Raw genomic sequence first — 12,974 nt, forward strand, 5'->3', positions numbered from 1 at the left:
TATCGTTAGCAACTATTTTGTTCACTACATTAGATACATCGTTCTTACTTTTTCTTAAATTAAACATTTTTCAACATGCAGGTTATGTTTTCTAAGAGCTGATTGCTGTTGGATACGAATGTGTACATGCCCTGCAGACAATTTGTCGATTAAAAGCACATCCTGACCTGTGAGTTCCTCGGTTCTAATGATAAGTTAACATTTTAAGTGTCTGCAGGTCACGTCGTACGATTTTCTGCCGTAGCGGATTGCTTTAAAGACTTTACATAGTTAAAGAGGGGTGAAAACTCTTAAGAGAGAGGCAATGTCATTGAGCTAGTGTTCGCTACCGAAGACTCTCCTGCTTGACTTAAAGATGTGAAAGCCATTACAGTATGCGGTCATAATTCCACATATGGCAAATAGATCTGCTTGATACCGGCTTAACAAAGCCAACAACAGATTGGTACGGTGCAAGCTGTTTACTTTAAAGCCGAGCTTAATTTTTAAGGTTGGTTTGTGTAAGCTTAGCTTTCATATAAAACGGTGCAAGCGGCCCTTAAACGTGTTCTAAACTGAGGTTAATCCCTCGATCAATCTTCACAATCGAAAAAATTATAATGTAAAGATAGATAGACTGAATACATGTATTGATTGTATCATGGCAGCAAACGGACATAATTCCACGTATGGCAAACAGATCTGCTTGACACCGGGTTAACGAAGCCAACAACAGATTGGTACGGTGCAAGCCGTTGACTTTAAAGCCGAGCTTAATTTTTAAGGTTGGTTTATGTAAGCTTGGCTTTCATATAAAACGGTGCAAACGGCCCTTCAACGTGTTCTAAACTAAGGTTGATCCCTCGATCAATCTTCTCAATCGAAAAAATTCTAATGTAAAGATAGATAGAATGAATACATGTATTCATTGTATCATGGCAGCAAACGGTCATAATTCCACATATGGCAAATAGATCTGCTTGACACCGGCTTAACAAAGCCAACAACAGATTGGTACGGTGCAAGCCGTTCACTTTAAAGCCGAGCTTAATTTTTAAGGTTGGTTTATGTCAGCTTGGCTTTCATATAAAACGGTGCAAACGGCCCTTAAACGTGTTCTAAACTGAGGTTGATCCCTCGATCAATCTTCTCAATCGAAAAAATTCTAATGTAAAGATAGATAGAATGAATACATGTATTCTTTGTATCATGACAGTAAACGGTCATAATTCCACATATGGCAAACAGATCTGCTTAACAAAGCCAACAACATGGTACGGTGCAAGCCGTTTACTGTAAAGCCGAGCTTAATTTTTAAGGTTGGTTTATGTAAGCTTGGCTTTAATATAGAACGGTGCAAACAGCCCTTAAGCTAACAGCTGATCATGATCTTCACTGCATTAGTTCACAACTATTCTTAAAACATGTTCATTTTTATAAAATTAGTGTAATTCATAGTTAACTGAATTCTAGAAGAGCTCAACTAATCTCAAACACCTGCAACTACACACATTATTGTATAATCGATTGTCTATTACACATGCCTAAATTGTGTAAGACCGCTTCGTAGACGCAGGTAATGGCTTTGCTACCGTACGTTTAATCAAACCAAATCTCTGTGAAGTGCGGCAACATCGCCGCTTTTCGAACTGGCCGGATGACGTGGGATGCCAAACGCCGGTAATTTTATAAACAATCTCAAATGCACGTGCAGGTGAGCGAAATTGTCCCGTTTGAAACGTGCGTACCGCAAAGTACCGTTAGGAATTGGTTAAGCGGGTAATTAATTACACCACCAGTGACTTTCCTTTTCAATGTCAGCCAGTCTTTCTCGACTTGTCCGTGTGAGCGCACCCTGTCTTGGTCCCGGGAAAAATCGATATCTTCACAAAATTCGCACCCAAGTCCCGTTATCTACGACGCGCCGTCACTGCAGTCCCCCACCTGTTAAAGAGTCATTTCTATTCCGCCTGCGCCCGTGCATTGTGTCAGTAGGGTACCGGAGCGTTTGTAGTGTCGCGAGTCGTACCGTAAGTTCGAAACGGTATTTTTGCGTTGGATCGTCTGAAATTGAGCGCAACAAGATGCCCGAAGCCCCCCGACCATTCCAGCGGCTGCCCCGGACCGTCAAGCCCCTGCATTACAACCTCAGCTTGGTGCCGGACTTTGACACCTTCACGTTCAAGGGTGAGGAGTCAGTGAGGATTGAGGTAGGTTCATGTTTGATTGCTCCATATGTCGAGCAGGTTTACATGATTCCACCCTTCAAACACTCAAGGTTGGAATGGGGGGTCCACATTTCAATCACTTTGATAGGTTAGAGTTAGCGTGACTTTCACTATCTTGCGCCCCCATCGGAGATTTTCCATTCGGGGCTCTCAATTACGCTGCATAATTTAAAATGTAAACTCAATGTACCACAGGATTACCGTTGAGAATACACTGATAACGTTTATCTTGTTTTTCTGAAGTTTGCCAGTGACTCAGGCAATTTTGGAAATCCCGTTTATAACCCTTTTGAGCTGACAGGGTGCCATTCATCCAACCCAGGTAGATGGGGGTGCGGTTAAAAGGGACCGTTATCTAACTGTTGCACCTTTTGGGAACCCACTATTTTTCCTTTGTAGCTTGTATACGGGCAAGTGCCTTTATATTCTATCGTACGGTGTCTCCTAAAATTTAACTGGGCTTCAAACAGCCTTGATTGGTACCACAAACTACTACGCAGTTGTTTACATTTGCTAATTTTGCATGCAAGAAGTTCAGCACTTTTCGGCGAAGATTCAATCGAGCGGAAAGACACACATATACAGGGTGATTCTCAAGTTCAAGGCTCGTTTTTCTATGGTCTGGTCGCCCAGAATTACTATGATTGAACTCGTTCAAGGCGATAGAAATATTCAATTTGGGAACGCAACATCGATTTTTCCTCCTTAGAGGCGGAATTGTACCTGGCTATTTATTGGTAATTCGTGGTTTATCACCAACTCATGATGTTTCAACGCCCAGTGTCTTCTAATCCCGTTAAAATGAGGTTTTTGCCAAAAGTGTTGGCGCAGTTCAATGACTCGTCCTCATTTTGTCAAAATGCGACGTTGCCACGTATTGAGAGAAATTGGGCTTTTGGCGTTGCAAATGTTCCAAAACTTTGTACTTGATGAGTGAATACTTCATAATTTTTTATGTCTTATAAAAATGTCCTTTATGTATAGGAAATTAAAATGAAAGAAGATCAAAACTGGTTGCGTTTCTTGTGATTGTACTTGATAAAAGTGCAGTCATACACATCAGTGTTCGGCAAAAATTTATGTTTATTAAAAAAAAAATCACTGATTTATTTAAATTCATTAAAAAAATCACAATTTTTTTTATTTTTATTAAATTAATTGATAAATCCGCTTAATTAGCTGTTTTGAAGTCATTGCAATTGTTGCTTAGAAGATTCAAGCTAAGTTGAACCGATTCAATACTTGTCCGAACGCATTTTTGACGGAAAATTCTTGTCGCAACGGCCCGCGACTCGTTTTCGCACGTTGCCCGGCGTAATCTATAAATGCCGTCGCCTTTCTTCGGTTTTATTCATTTTGTCACAAAATTTCAAGGGAGGCTAATGTTGAAAAGTGTGTAGATTTTTTGTGTTTGTGTAATAATAATAAGTCAGTTTGAAAAGAACGCAATGGCTGGAAGAAAAGAAGACAGTATTTGGCAGTTTTACATCAAAACCACCTCTTCTAATAAGTCAGGATGCAGAGCAACTAGCAAACAGTGTAAGAAAGAAATTCAAGGCATAGTACAAAGACTGAAGGCACACCATGACTTTTGTAAGAGGCATCAAAACAAACAAAGCAGAACAACAAATGCAAACATCGATCTTCCGCCCAACTTTTTTGAGACTGGGAGTGCTTCTTCCTCCTTTATATTTCCCTCGACAAGCTCCAACTCACCTCCAGAATCTCCATCATCTTACACGCAAATAACTACGGAGTCGGCTTCCAAGAGAAAGAAACGTGAAAGCCAACCCTCAATGTCCAATTTTGTTAGGCGAACTTCAGCAGGGGAAAAACATCTTATTGACAAACAAATAGCTAAGGCCATATTTGCCACAAACTCAAGTTTTAGATGTATCGAGAATTTGGAAGTCAAGAAAGCTATTCATCTATTGAGACCTGGATACAGTCCTCCTTCTCAAAAAACGGTCGCATCGAGCCTTTTGGATGAGATTTATACTGAAGAAAAAGAGGCATGTTTTTCATCTCTTTCGGGGAAAAGTGTTAACATGTCGATTAACGGATGGTCAATTCCTCTTCCTCTTCAGACTTTATAATGAAAATGAAGAGAAAGAGAAGTGATTTCCGTTTTAGTATTATTGAGTTTACCATTAATACCGTTTAATTTTTAAGTTCACGTGTACCGTGTTCTATTTTCATTTTCATTTCTTAGAATTATTTGTGTTCTGTTTTATATTTTTTGAGTGGAAATATAAAGTTTCTTGAAAAAATTAACTTTGATTTAAATCGTGATTTTTTTCCAAAAAAGTCAAGTGATTTAAATCATGATTAAAATCAATTGAAAAATGTCAAGCCAACCCTGATACACACACAGAGGAACTTTTTGGGCAGTTCAGCAACACCGTCGTTGCACACTAGCACTGTTTTGTTTACAAACGATATTTTTCGAAATATTTCTCAAGTGTTCTTCGTTTCGTTTACGGATGTTTTCCTAGTTTTGCGCGCTTGAAGTGGCTCATTTATAGTGCACATGTAAAGGCCTAAAGGCGTGCTAAACAGGAAAAGTTGAGAACTCAGTACTATGATTTTACGCGAAAATTTCTTCAAATGAAGATCGCATTCCTATTTTGCATGTAACAAGTAACTCTGAAGAACGAAATCTAGTATGTAAAGCGCAAAATTAACTGAATTTGGAACGCGGTTTTTTATATAAAGTACTCATCGCTTTAGGTAAATGAAGCGACGGATAAAATCGTCCTCAATGCGGTGGATTTGAGCTTGGTGATGGCCCAAGTCAGCGGCGAGAATATCGCTCCCCAGAACTCCCGTAACATAGAAATGTCCGAGGCCGACAGAACGGCTACCTTGAAGTTTGACTCCCCAATAGCCAAAGGCACCCACACTCTGGACATTGTCTTTAACGGTTAGTTGACTTGTGGTGACTGCTCTTATTCAGCACTGTTTGAGCCATATTATGTGTATTTTCAGGCCAAATTACCGATGAAATGACCGGTCTCTATCGCAGCAAGTATGTGAACGAAAAGGGGCAGGATGCATACGCTTTTGTTACCCAATTTGAAGCCACTGATGCCCGAAAGTGAGTGGTTGTTGTTTCCCTAGTTTTAGCCCATTGAGTCAAACGGGGGTTTGTTTTCAGATGTTTTCCCTGCTGGGACGAGCCGGCCTTAAAGGCCACGTTCGATATCAGTCTAGTGGTGCCGAAAGACCGAGTCGCCCTGTCCAACATGCCCATTAAAAGCGAAGAACCCAAAGGGCAGTTGGTTAAGTACACGTTTGAAACCACCCCTATCATGTCTACGTACTTGGTGGCTGTGGTGATTGGTGAATACGACTATGTAGAGGATCGTTCGAGCGATGGGGTGCTGGTGCGAGTCTACACGCCCAAAGGTAAGTGGATGGAAGACGGAAGGTTGGGTTTTCAAAGAGAGCAAATTTACATTTTCTGATGAATGAATTTTTCGCATGTTGTCCATCATAAAATGGCTAAGTGAGTGTGATTTTTAGGGAAGAAAGAGCAAGGACTTTTCGCACTCGAAGTGGCCACCAAAGTGTTGCCTTACTACAAGGAATACTTCAACATTGCTTACCCGTTGCCGAAAATCGACCTCATTGCCATTGCAGACTTTGGGGCGGGAGCGATGGAGAACTGGGGCCTGGTGACTTACCGGTAAGTGAGTGTTTTTCCATTCAACTGAAGGATGTTACACGGCATTATTGTGATAATCAGCACGATTACCGTTAGCAGCCTGTTGCAATAGAAGCGAACTGTTTTCCTGCAAGGTTAGCAAGTCTTCTTTCGTTTTTTTGCACTTTTACTTTAGCGCGCGCCTTGGTATGCACTTTAATCGCTGATTATGCACTGTTAAAGCCAGGAATCTCTTTTACAGGATGGGCAAAATTCGTAGAAAAAAGATTTGTTGATTGTCTTCACTGTAAAATGTTTTCTGTCTTTTTATAGTGAAACTACCTTGTTGGTGGACCCTCAGAATACCTCAGCAGCCAGCAAACAGAACATCGCGCTGGTTGTAGGCCATGAACTGGCCCATCAATGGTTTGGGAACCTAGTGACGATGGAATGGTGGACGCATTTGTGGTTGAATGAAGGTACAAGCAAAGCCTACTGTACTATGCATCTTTTGTAGTTTGCAAACTCGCATAAAATCACTGATTGAGTTGTTTTGCTTGCAGGATACGCCACTTTTGTGGAGTTTTTATGTGTAAACTATATTTTCCCTGAGTACGACATTTGGACGCAATTCGTCAACGATTCGTACATTAGAGCGCTGGAACTGGACAGTTTGAACAACTCACATCCCATCGAAGTGCCTGTGGAAAATCCGGCCGAAATTGACGAAATTTTCGACGAAATCAGCTACAACAAGGGCGCCAGCATTATCCGGATGCTCCACCACTATATCGGGGAAGAAGATTTTAGGTGAACTGGCCAAATGAGCTTCAAGGGTAGTTGGTTCTACCATCGCTCTATTTGTGTTGTAGAAAGGGCATGAACGCGTACTTGACTAAGCACCAGTACAAAAACACGTTTACTGAAGACCTGTGGGAGGCACTGGGCGAGGCCAGTAAGAAGCCAGTGGGTCAAGTGATGTCCACTTGGACGCAACAGATGGGATTTCCGCAGATTTCGGTCAGCAGCACGCCACTGGGTAAGCGTAAGGGGTGGAGAAAGCAAAACACGTTTTAACTCGTGTGTGCGGAATTCTTACAGGCGAAGGCAAGGGCGCAAAACTAACTGTTGCACAGAGCAAATTCACTGCGGATGGTTCGCTTGCGTCAGGCGACTACAAGTGGATGATCCCCATTTCCATTTCTACCTCACGCAACCCCGGAAAGGAGGTGGTTTCCACTGTTTTAACTGAGAGAACTTCCGAAATTTTGGTACGTACTACTTTGTAAGTTGGGGGTACTTCGGCTGCGCCCTAAAGCGGCCCATACACGCGAGACATTACAGATCAGGTTAAATTGTTCAGCATGTCAAGGAAAACCAATCAACTGAAATTATTTGCCATCAGTATTGAACATATGCTTTGTTCACAAATTTTCCCATATAGTAGCTGCATCCAACTTACGTGTATGGATCGCTTTAATGTCTAGGTTCGAATGCAAGCTCGTCAACGTTTGAAAATGATGGGTTTTAGGTACCTGATGTAAAAGAGACTGACTGGATCAAAGTGAATCCGGGCACCATAGGATTTTACCGTACAAAGTACTCAGCAGAGATGCTCATGCAATTTGTGCCCGCCATTACGAATAAAACGCTGCCCCCTTTAGATCGGTAAGTACGGGAATTAGTGATGGGAACTATCGAATTATGCGATAGTTGTAAGTTGAAATGTAATTCATTTGAGTTGTTCGATAGCCGTGTTTTATTGATTTATTTTATAATTATCAGATAAGTCGATTGCAATGAACGAATTCAAATTTTAAATCCATTGATTGTCAACTTTTTGAAGCAAAGATATTCAATATTCATTTGTTAAATTTGGTTTTTTTTAAATTAATTTATTGAAGGAATGTTTTATCTATTTTTGCCTTATGCATAAGTCCATGCATAAGTATTATTAGTAATTGGAGAAAATTCCACTCATTTGCAGAGATTTTACTATTTTATTTCAAGAAAAGTAGTAAATACCAACATTGAGATAAAATAAATATGAATAATTAACAACAGAAAAGGAAAATGAGTCCATAAATCAAAAATAAAATTAATAAAGAAATTTTAGTTTTTTCTATTTTTACCTTAAATGACACTTCAAATTAAGCAGTTTGGGCGGAAAAAAATCCTGGAGGGTCCATAAATTAAGTCAAAAACACTGATAAAGTGTGTGTAAAATCACAATTTTCGGCTGAATTTTGAGCGGTGTTGCCAAACTGCGGAAAACGGTTTAAGTTAATGAAAATTGTTTCCTTGGGTACCTAGCATGTAGGTTCATTCAATTTGGGTCGGTTTATATTATTTAGACATTTTTAAGTAATTAATTTTTACTTTTAATTAAACAGTAATAAATTAACCGAAAGGAAAGAATCGCAAAAATACGTGGCAACACCACATTGCGTTGAATACCCGAAAAAGACAAATAATCCGATCTGACTATCGACGCGCTAGTTAACCTCAATTAATGGGCGACGTTTGAAAAGATGCTCAAACTTTTGCGAAAGCGACAAATTTGCATGTGGAGTTATGAATTGTTGATACCTTAAAGGTATCCTCAATATATAATCCAGCAAATACCATCGTTCAAATACAATCTCATTTTCGTGCATAAATAAGTGGTTTTGGGAAAGCAAATTTCTAAAGTTTGTAAGTGTTTTTGGTTTAATTTATAGACCATCCAGGATTTTTTTCTCCTCAAACTGCTTAATTTGAATTGTTCTTTGAGGTAAAAACAAAGAAGTATTCGAAGGGACGACCGATCACCTAAATAAATGAAAAATATCTATATTTAAAAATCAAACTTTGCATTATTACTTTAAATATGACTGTATCTAATCTTTTGAAGACAGATTATTAATGTCTTTCGGTTCCGACGATCGTTAGTAACTTGTCCAGTTTTTGAAAATAATCGTTCAGACGAAACTGAAGTAGCAGGAGAGGGTGACTTTTTGTATAAAGGCTTAACCGGTGATATCTAATTATGTGAAAGCTTTCGACATTCGATGTCATGGCACTAGGGCTCACACGCACACACGGACAGATTCTTGTAAAAATGGCGGATGTGTTAGAAGAAGTAGAAATGTAATCAAATGAAACCAATGATTTAAAACCAAATCAAATAAAAATACCGCACCAAAGATTGATAATCTTCAAGAAATGTGAAAACGTCACCGTGACTTCAAATTGAAAACTCCAAAATTTAAAAGTTTAGTTGAATGACATTTTTGGACAATGGCCGGTTCAGTCATGCCAGGTCGGTAAAACTAAAATCTCCAGATGGTCACTTAAAAATTCCTAGTTTTCCCTAGATTTTCAAAAAAATATAAATACAAATGTCTAATAAAACATCATAAATGAAACAAAAAAGGTTATTGCAAACGGTATAGTATAAAATTTAAAAATTGTAAAAAAATCTCATAATTTTGCTTCAATTTGTGTTTTTATTTATTCTTTTAAATTCAAGCTGTAATTTCAATAGGTATTTAACAAAGTTTATATGTAAATGGGGCAGTTGCAAATCAGACTCACTGCAGTATATTGATTTTTGGATCTCAGTAATCGATTCTTAATTAATTGACATTTCTTAATTCAAATTGGGGTTCTTTTCTACTTGTTAGCCTTCTAGTCCGATATTTTCTTCCCAGAATTATTTTTTTTGCAGATAAACGAAAATTTTAAAAAATTCCTAGATAATTATAACAAATCTCTGTTTCCTTTTGCCTGAGAAAAATCCCTAGAACTAGGTAAAAATTCCCGAGTATGGCATCACTCACCAGTGTTGCAACTAATAGTGTGTGTATCGTTGTGCGGTGTAGTGACTGCAGCATAACTGAAACTCAATTTCATAAAATTCTGCTAGATGCAATTTTCTACTGGACTTCTTCTGCAGGCACGTCATTTTGAGTGGTCATTTTTGAGGCTCCGGCGGAACTGTGTTGGTTCCCAAAAAAAATTCCCGGTGGTTCAAGTTTCGTTGCCAAAAGCGGAACCCCACAGATGGCACATGTTGCACCACCAATTTTGGTATTTTTAAAAGAACTTGTTTCTCTCTGGCGCTTGTGGACGGTGTCATCAAGAAGTACCGTATTTTCAAAAAAAAATACGGAGTTTTTAGGCCCCTTAATTGCAAATGTTTTACGTTATCCATTATTCTGAACATGCGCATTAGTAAAGAAATAACCGTTTACGGTATTAGAGGATAACGTGTTCCTTTATTTACGTACGAGTGGCGGTAACGTTAATAAGCATCACGTTGAAAAGCAGAACGACGGTGTTGACATATTTGACTTATTTCTAATATTATTAATAAAATAAGCGGCTATAATAGAATAAGAAATCTTTGTTAATTTAAATAAGTCTTTTTCATTGATTAGTTTATGCCATTATTGCGTAAATACGGATTTTATGTGAAATTTTTTGGGTAAATTTGAACGTTGCAACACTACTAACATCGCAAGCACAAGTTTAACTAACTTCTAAACCATAACCTAACTATTTTATTTTGAATTTTTATTTAATATGTTTGGAATAAATTCCTTCTGAAACCTAAAATTGGTAAAGCGATTTCTGGGCTCAATATTTTCTAAATTAAAATTAGCAAGTAGGTTTGCAACAGGTGGGTCAAAGATGTCGTGTAAAATTAAGTCTCTTATTAAATCGTGATTTAATAAGAAGGCAGCTTCAATGTGGATGGCGCAGAAAGGCAGCTTCAATGTTTTATCCATCTTAGCCACTTCTTCTTTAATAACAATACAAACTTAAACTAGCTTTGAAACTTTTCCAAACAAAACGGAATGAGAAAACAGTAAAGCGAGGTTTATTTTAGTAAGAGTGCAACAAACGTGGTATCAGAAACTAAAAAACGTACTTAACGTTATTTGCCTGAGCACCTTATTTTTTTAACACTGCGCATGATCTATTATAGCCGCTTATTTCATTAATAATATTAGAAATAAGCCAAATATGTCAACATCGTCGTTTTGCTTTTTAGCGTGATGCTTATTAACGTTACCGCCACTCGTACGTAAATAAAGGAACACCTAATAACGTAAACGGTTATTTCTTTACTAATGCGCATGCTCAGAATAACGGATAACGTAAAACGTGTTGCAATTAAGGGGCCTAAAAACTCCCTAATAGCGATTTTAGCCGTTAAGAGTGGCTGCTTCAAAAATTTGTACCTCTAAATCAGGTTGAGCGAGAAAAACTAATAACGTTTAGCGTTTAAAGCCAATGTAATTTTAAGGGGCCTAAAAACTCTCTAATAAGTATGTAATTTGTAACTTTTCTGCACTGCTCTAGAAGCGGGTACTATTCAATGGAGGAATTCATTCGAATGATTTTATTCGATAGTTGCAATCATTCATTTAGTAATTATTCGATAGTGCATTGGTGGAACCGTTTCAGATTGGGGCTGATTGATGATCTTTTTGCCATGGTGAAAGCGGGCCACACCAGCACAGTAGAAACCCTCAAGTTCTTGCAGGCGTTTGAGGATGAGACCGATTTCAACGTCTGGTTGTCGATCAGCAATATTTTGGTTCGACTTTCACAACTGCTCGGGAACACGCCCTACCGAAATGGATACGAACAGGTGAGTTTTCCGGCTCCTCACTCCTCCTTCAAACTGAAGTCTGAATTGAACCTTTCAGTATACGAAGAAGTTGCTAAGCAAAGTGTACGCACGTTTGGGGTGGAACAGTCGTTCCGGAGAGACGCACTTGGACACGCTGCTGCGCAGCCTGATTCTAGGTAGAATGGCGCTGCTGGACGACGACCTTACAATTAAAGAGGCGAGAAGCAGGGTGGAGAGTCATGTTAAGGGCGATACGGTGTTAGTTGCGGACTTACGAAGCGCCTGTTACAGAACAGTGCTGAGGGCAGGTGGTCAGCAGGAGTTCGACACTCTACTCAAACTGTATCGAGCAACCGATTTGCACGAGGAAAAGGATCGGTAAGTTTGCAAGTTTGCGCCTGGTCGTCGCTAATGCGTGTTTTTTCTAGAATCAGCCGGTCTTTGGGATCGGCTAACGATGTGAAACTGTTAAAGCAGGTGCTGGAATTTGCCATGTCGGTAAGTAAACGCCAGTCTGTGGCTTCCAACGAAGCAGGTCCTAGCAAGTGATTGTTTCAAGGATGAAGTCCGAACTCAAGACAAAGTGTTTGTAATTGTGTCGGCATCGGTGAACTGCAAAGGGCGCGACCTCGCCTGGGACTTCTTCAAAGACAACTGGCCGAAGATTAACAAGATCTTTAAAGGGTACTTGCTTACCAGACTGGTGAAGCATTTGACCGAAAATTTCACTAGCGAAGAGCGGGCTTTGGAGGTGGAGGCTTTCTTCCAGGAGCATTCGGCACCTGGTAAGTTGTGACTGGGTCCAATCGGGTAAGAGGAGAGTTTTGCTGATGTTGGCGTGTGTTCCAGGCACTGAGAGGACCGTTCAGCAGGCGATTGAGACCATCAGGCTGAATGCAAAGTGGCTGCAACGAGACAGCGCTGCCCTGGCCGCGTACTTAACTTAATCGCAACGCGTTTTGTGATGTTTGCTAGGATAGTTTTAACTTAGCGTTGTGTTTCCGTGAGTGCATGAAGAACTGATTTAGTGTACTTAATTTTGTTGAGTTTGTTTCATATTTTTTGACATGGTTGGATATTTTTCTGTCTGGTCGTGATCGCGCATTTTATTGAATCCACCTATTTTGAATTGTCCGACTCAGTTATTAAATGTGCAACAGATGAGTGCATTTTGGCTCGTGCATCTACGCCAACTGGAATGTTTTTTAGCATTGTTACCTGCTGAATAAACGTTTTTGTACTTGTCTATGTTTTTCACTTCAAGTCAATCCAAACACTAAAAGTCGAATTATCGTTTATTATGCGAAAATATCAGGAGAATGAAGAGTTTTCACAGTTTCATTGGAAATTTGACTGGTTTGACAAAACTTCGATTTCTATAATCCACCTATTTTGAACTGTCCGACTCACTTAATAAATGTGCAACAGATGAGTGCATTTTGGCTCGTGCATCTACGCCAACTGGAATGTTTTTTAGCATTGTGACCTGCTGAATAAA

The 12,974-nt window shown here is 39.3% G+C and overlaps 1 protein-coding gene across 1 annotated transcript; it reads left to right on the plus strand.

Annotated features, from left to right (window-relative positions):
• The first annotated feature begins 1,480 nt into the window (after positions 1 to 1,480).
• Positions 1,481 to 12,720, plus strand: LOC109537682 (puromycin-sensitive aminopeptidase). Its single transcript, XM_019904524.2, has 15 exons — positions 1,481 to 2,189; positions 4,938 to 5,130; positions 5,196 to 5,304; positions 5,365 to 5,615; positions 5,733 to 5,895; positions 6,187 to 6,332; positions 6,417 to 6,663; positions 6,726 to 6,892; positions 6,955 to 7,124; positions 7,385 to 7,521; positions 11,308 to 11,494; positions 11,553 to 11,854; positions 11,905 to 11,974; positions 12,036 to 12,261; positions 12,326 to 12,720. The coding sequence occupies exons 1-15, from the start codon at positions 1,794 to 1,796 to the stop codon at positions 12,421 to 12,423; spliced, it is 2,862 nt and encodes a 953-aa protein (XP_019760083.2). The 5' UTR covers positions 1,481 to 1,793; the 3' UTR covers positions 12,424 to 12,720.
• Positions 12,721 to 12,974: the final 254 nt, after the last annotated feature.

This window comes from Dendroctonus ponderosae, unplaced genomic scaffold, assembly GCF_020466585.1.
Source record: "Dendroctonus ponderosae isolate FM_Combo_2020 unplaced genomic scaffold, Dpon_F_20191213v2 Dpon_F_20191213_9, whole genome shotgun sequence".
Lineage (NCBI taxonomy): Eukaryota > Metazoa > Arthropoda > Insecta > Coleoptera > Curculionidae > Dendroctonus > Dendroctonus ponderosae.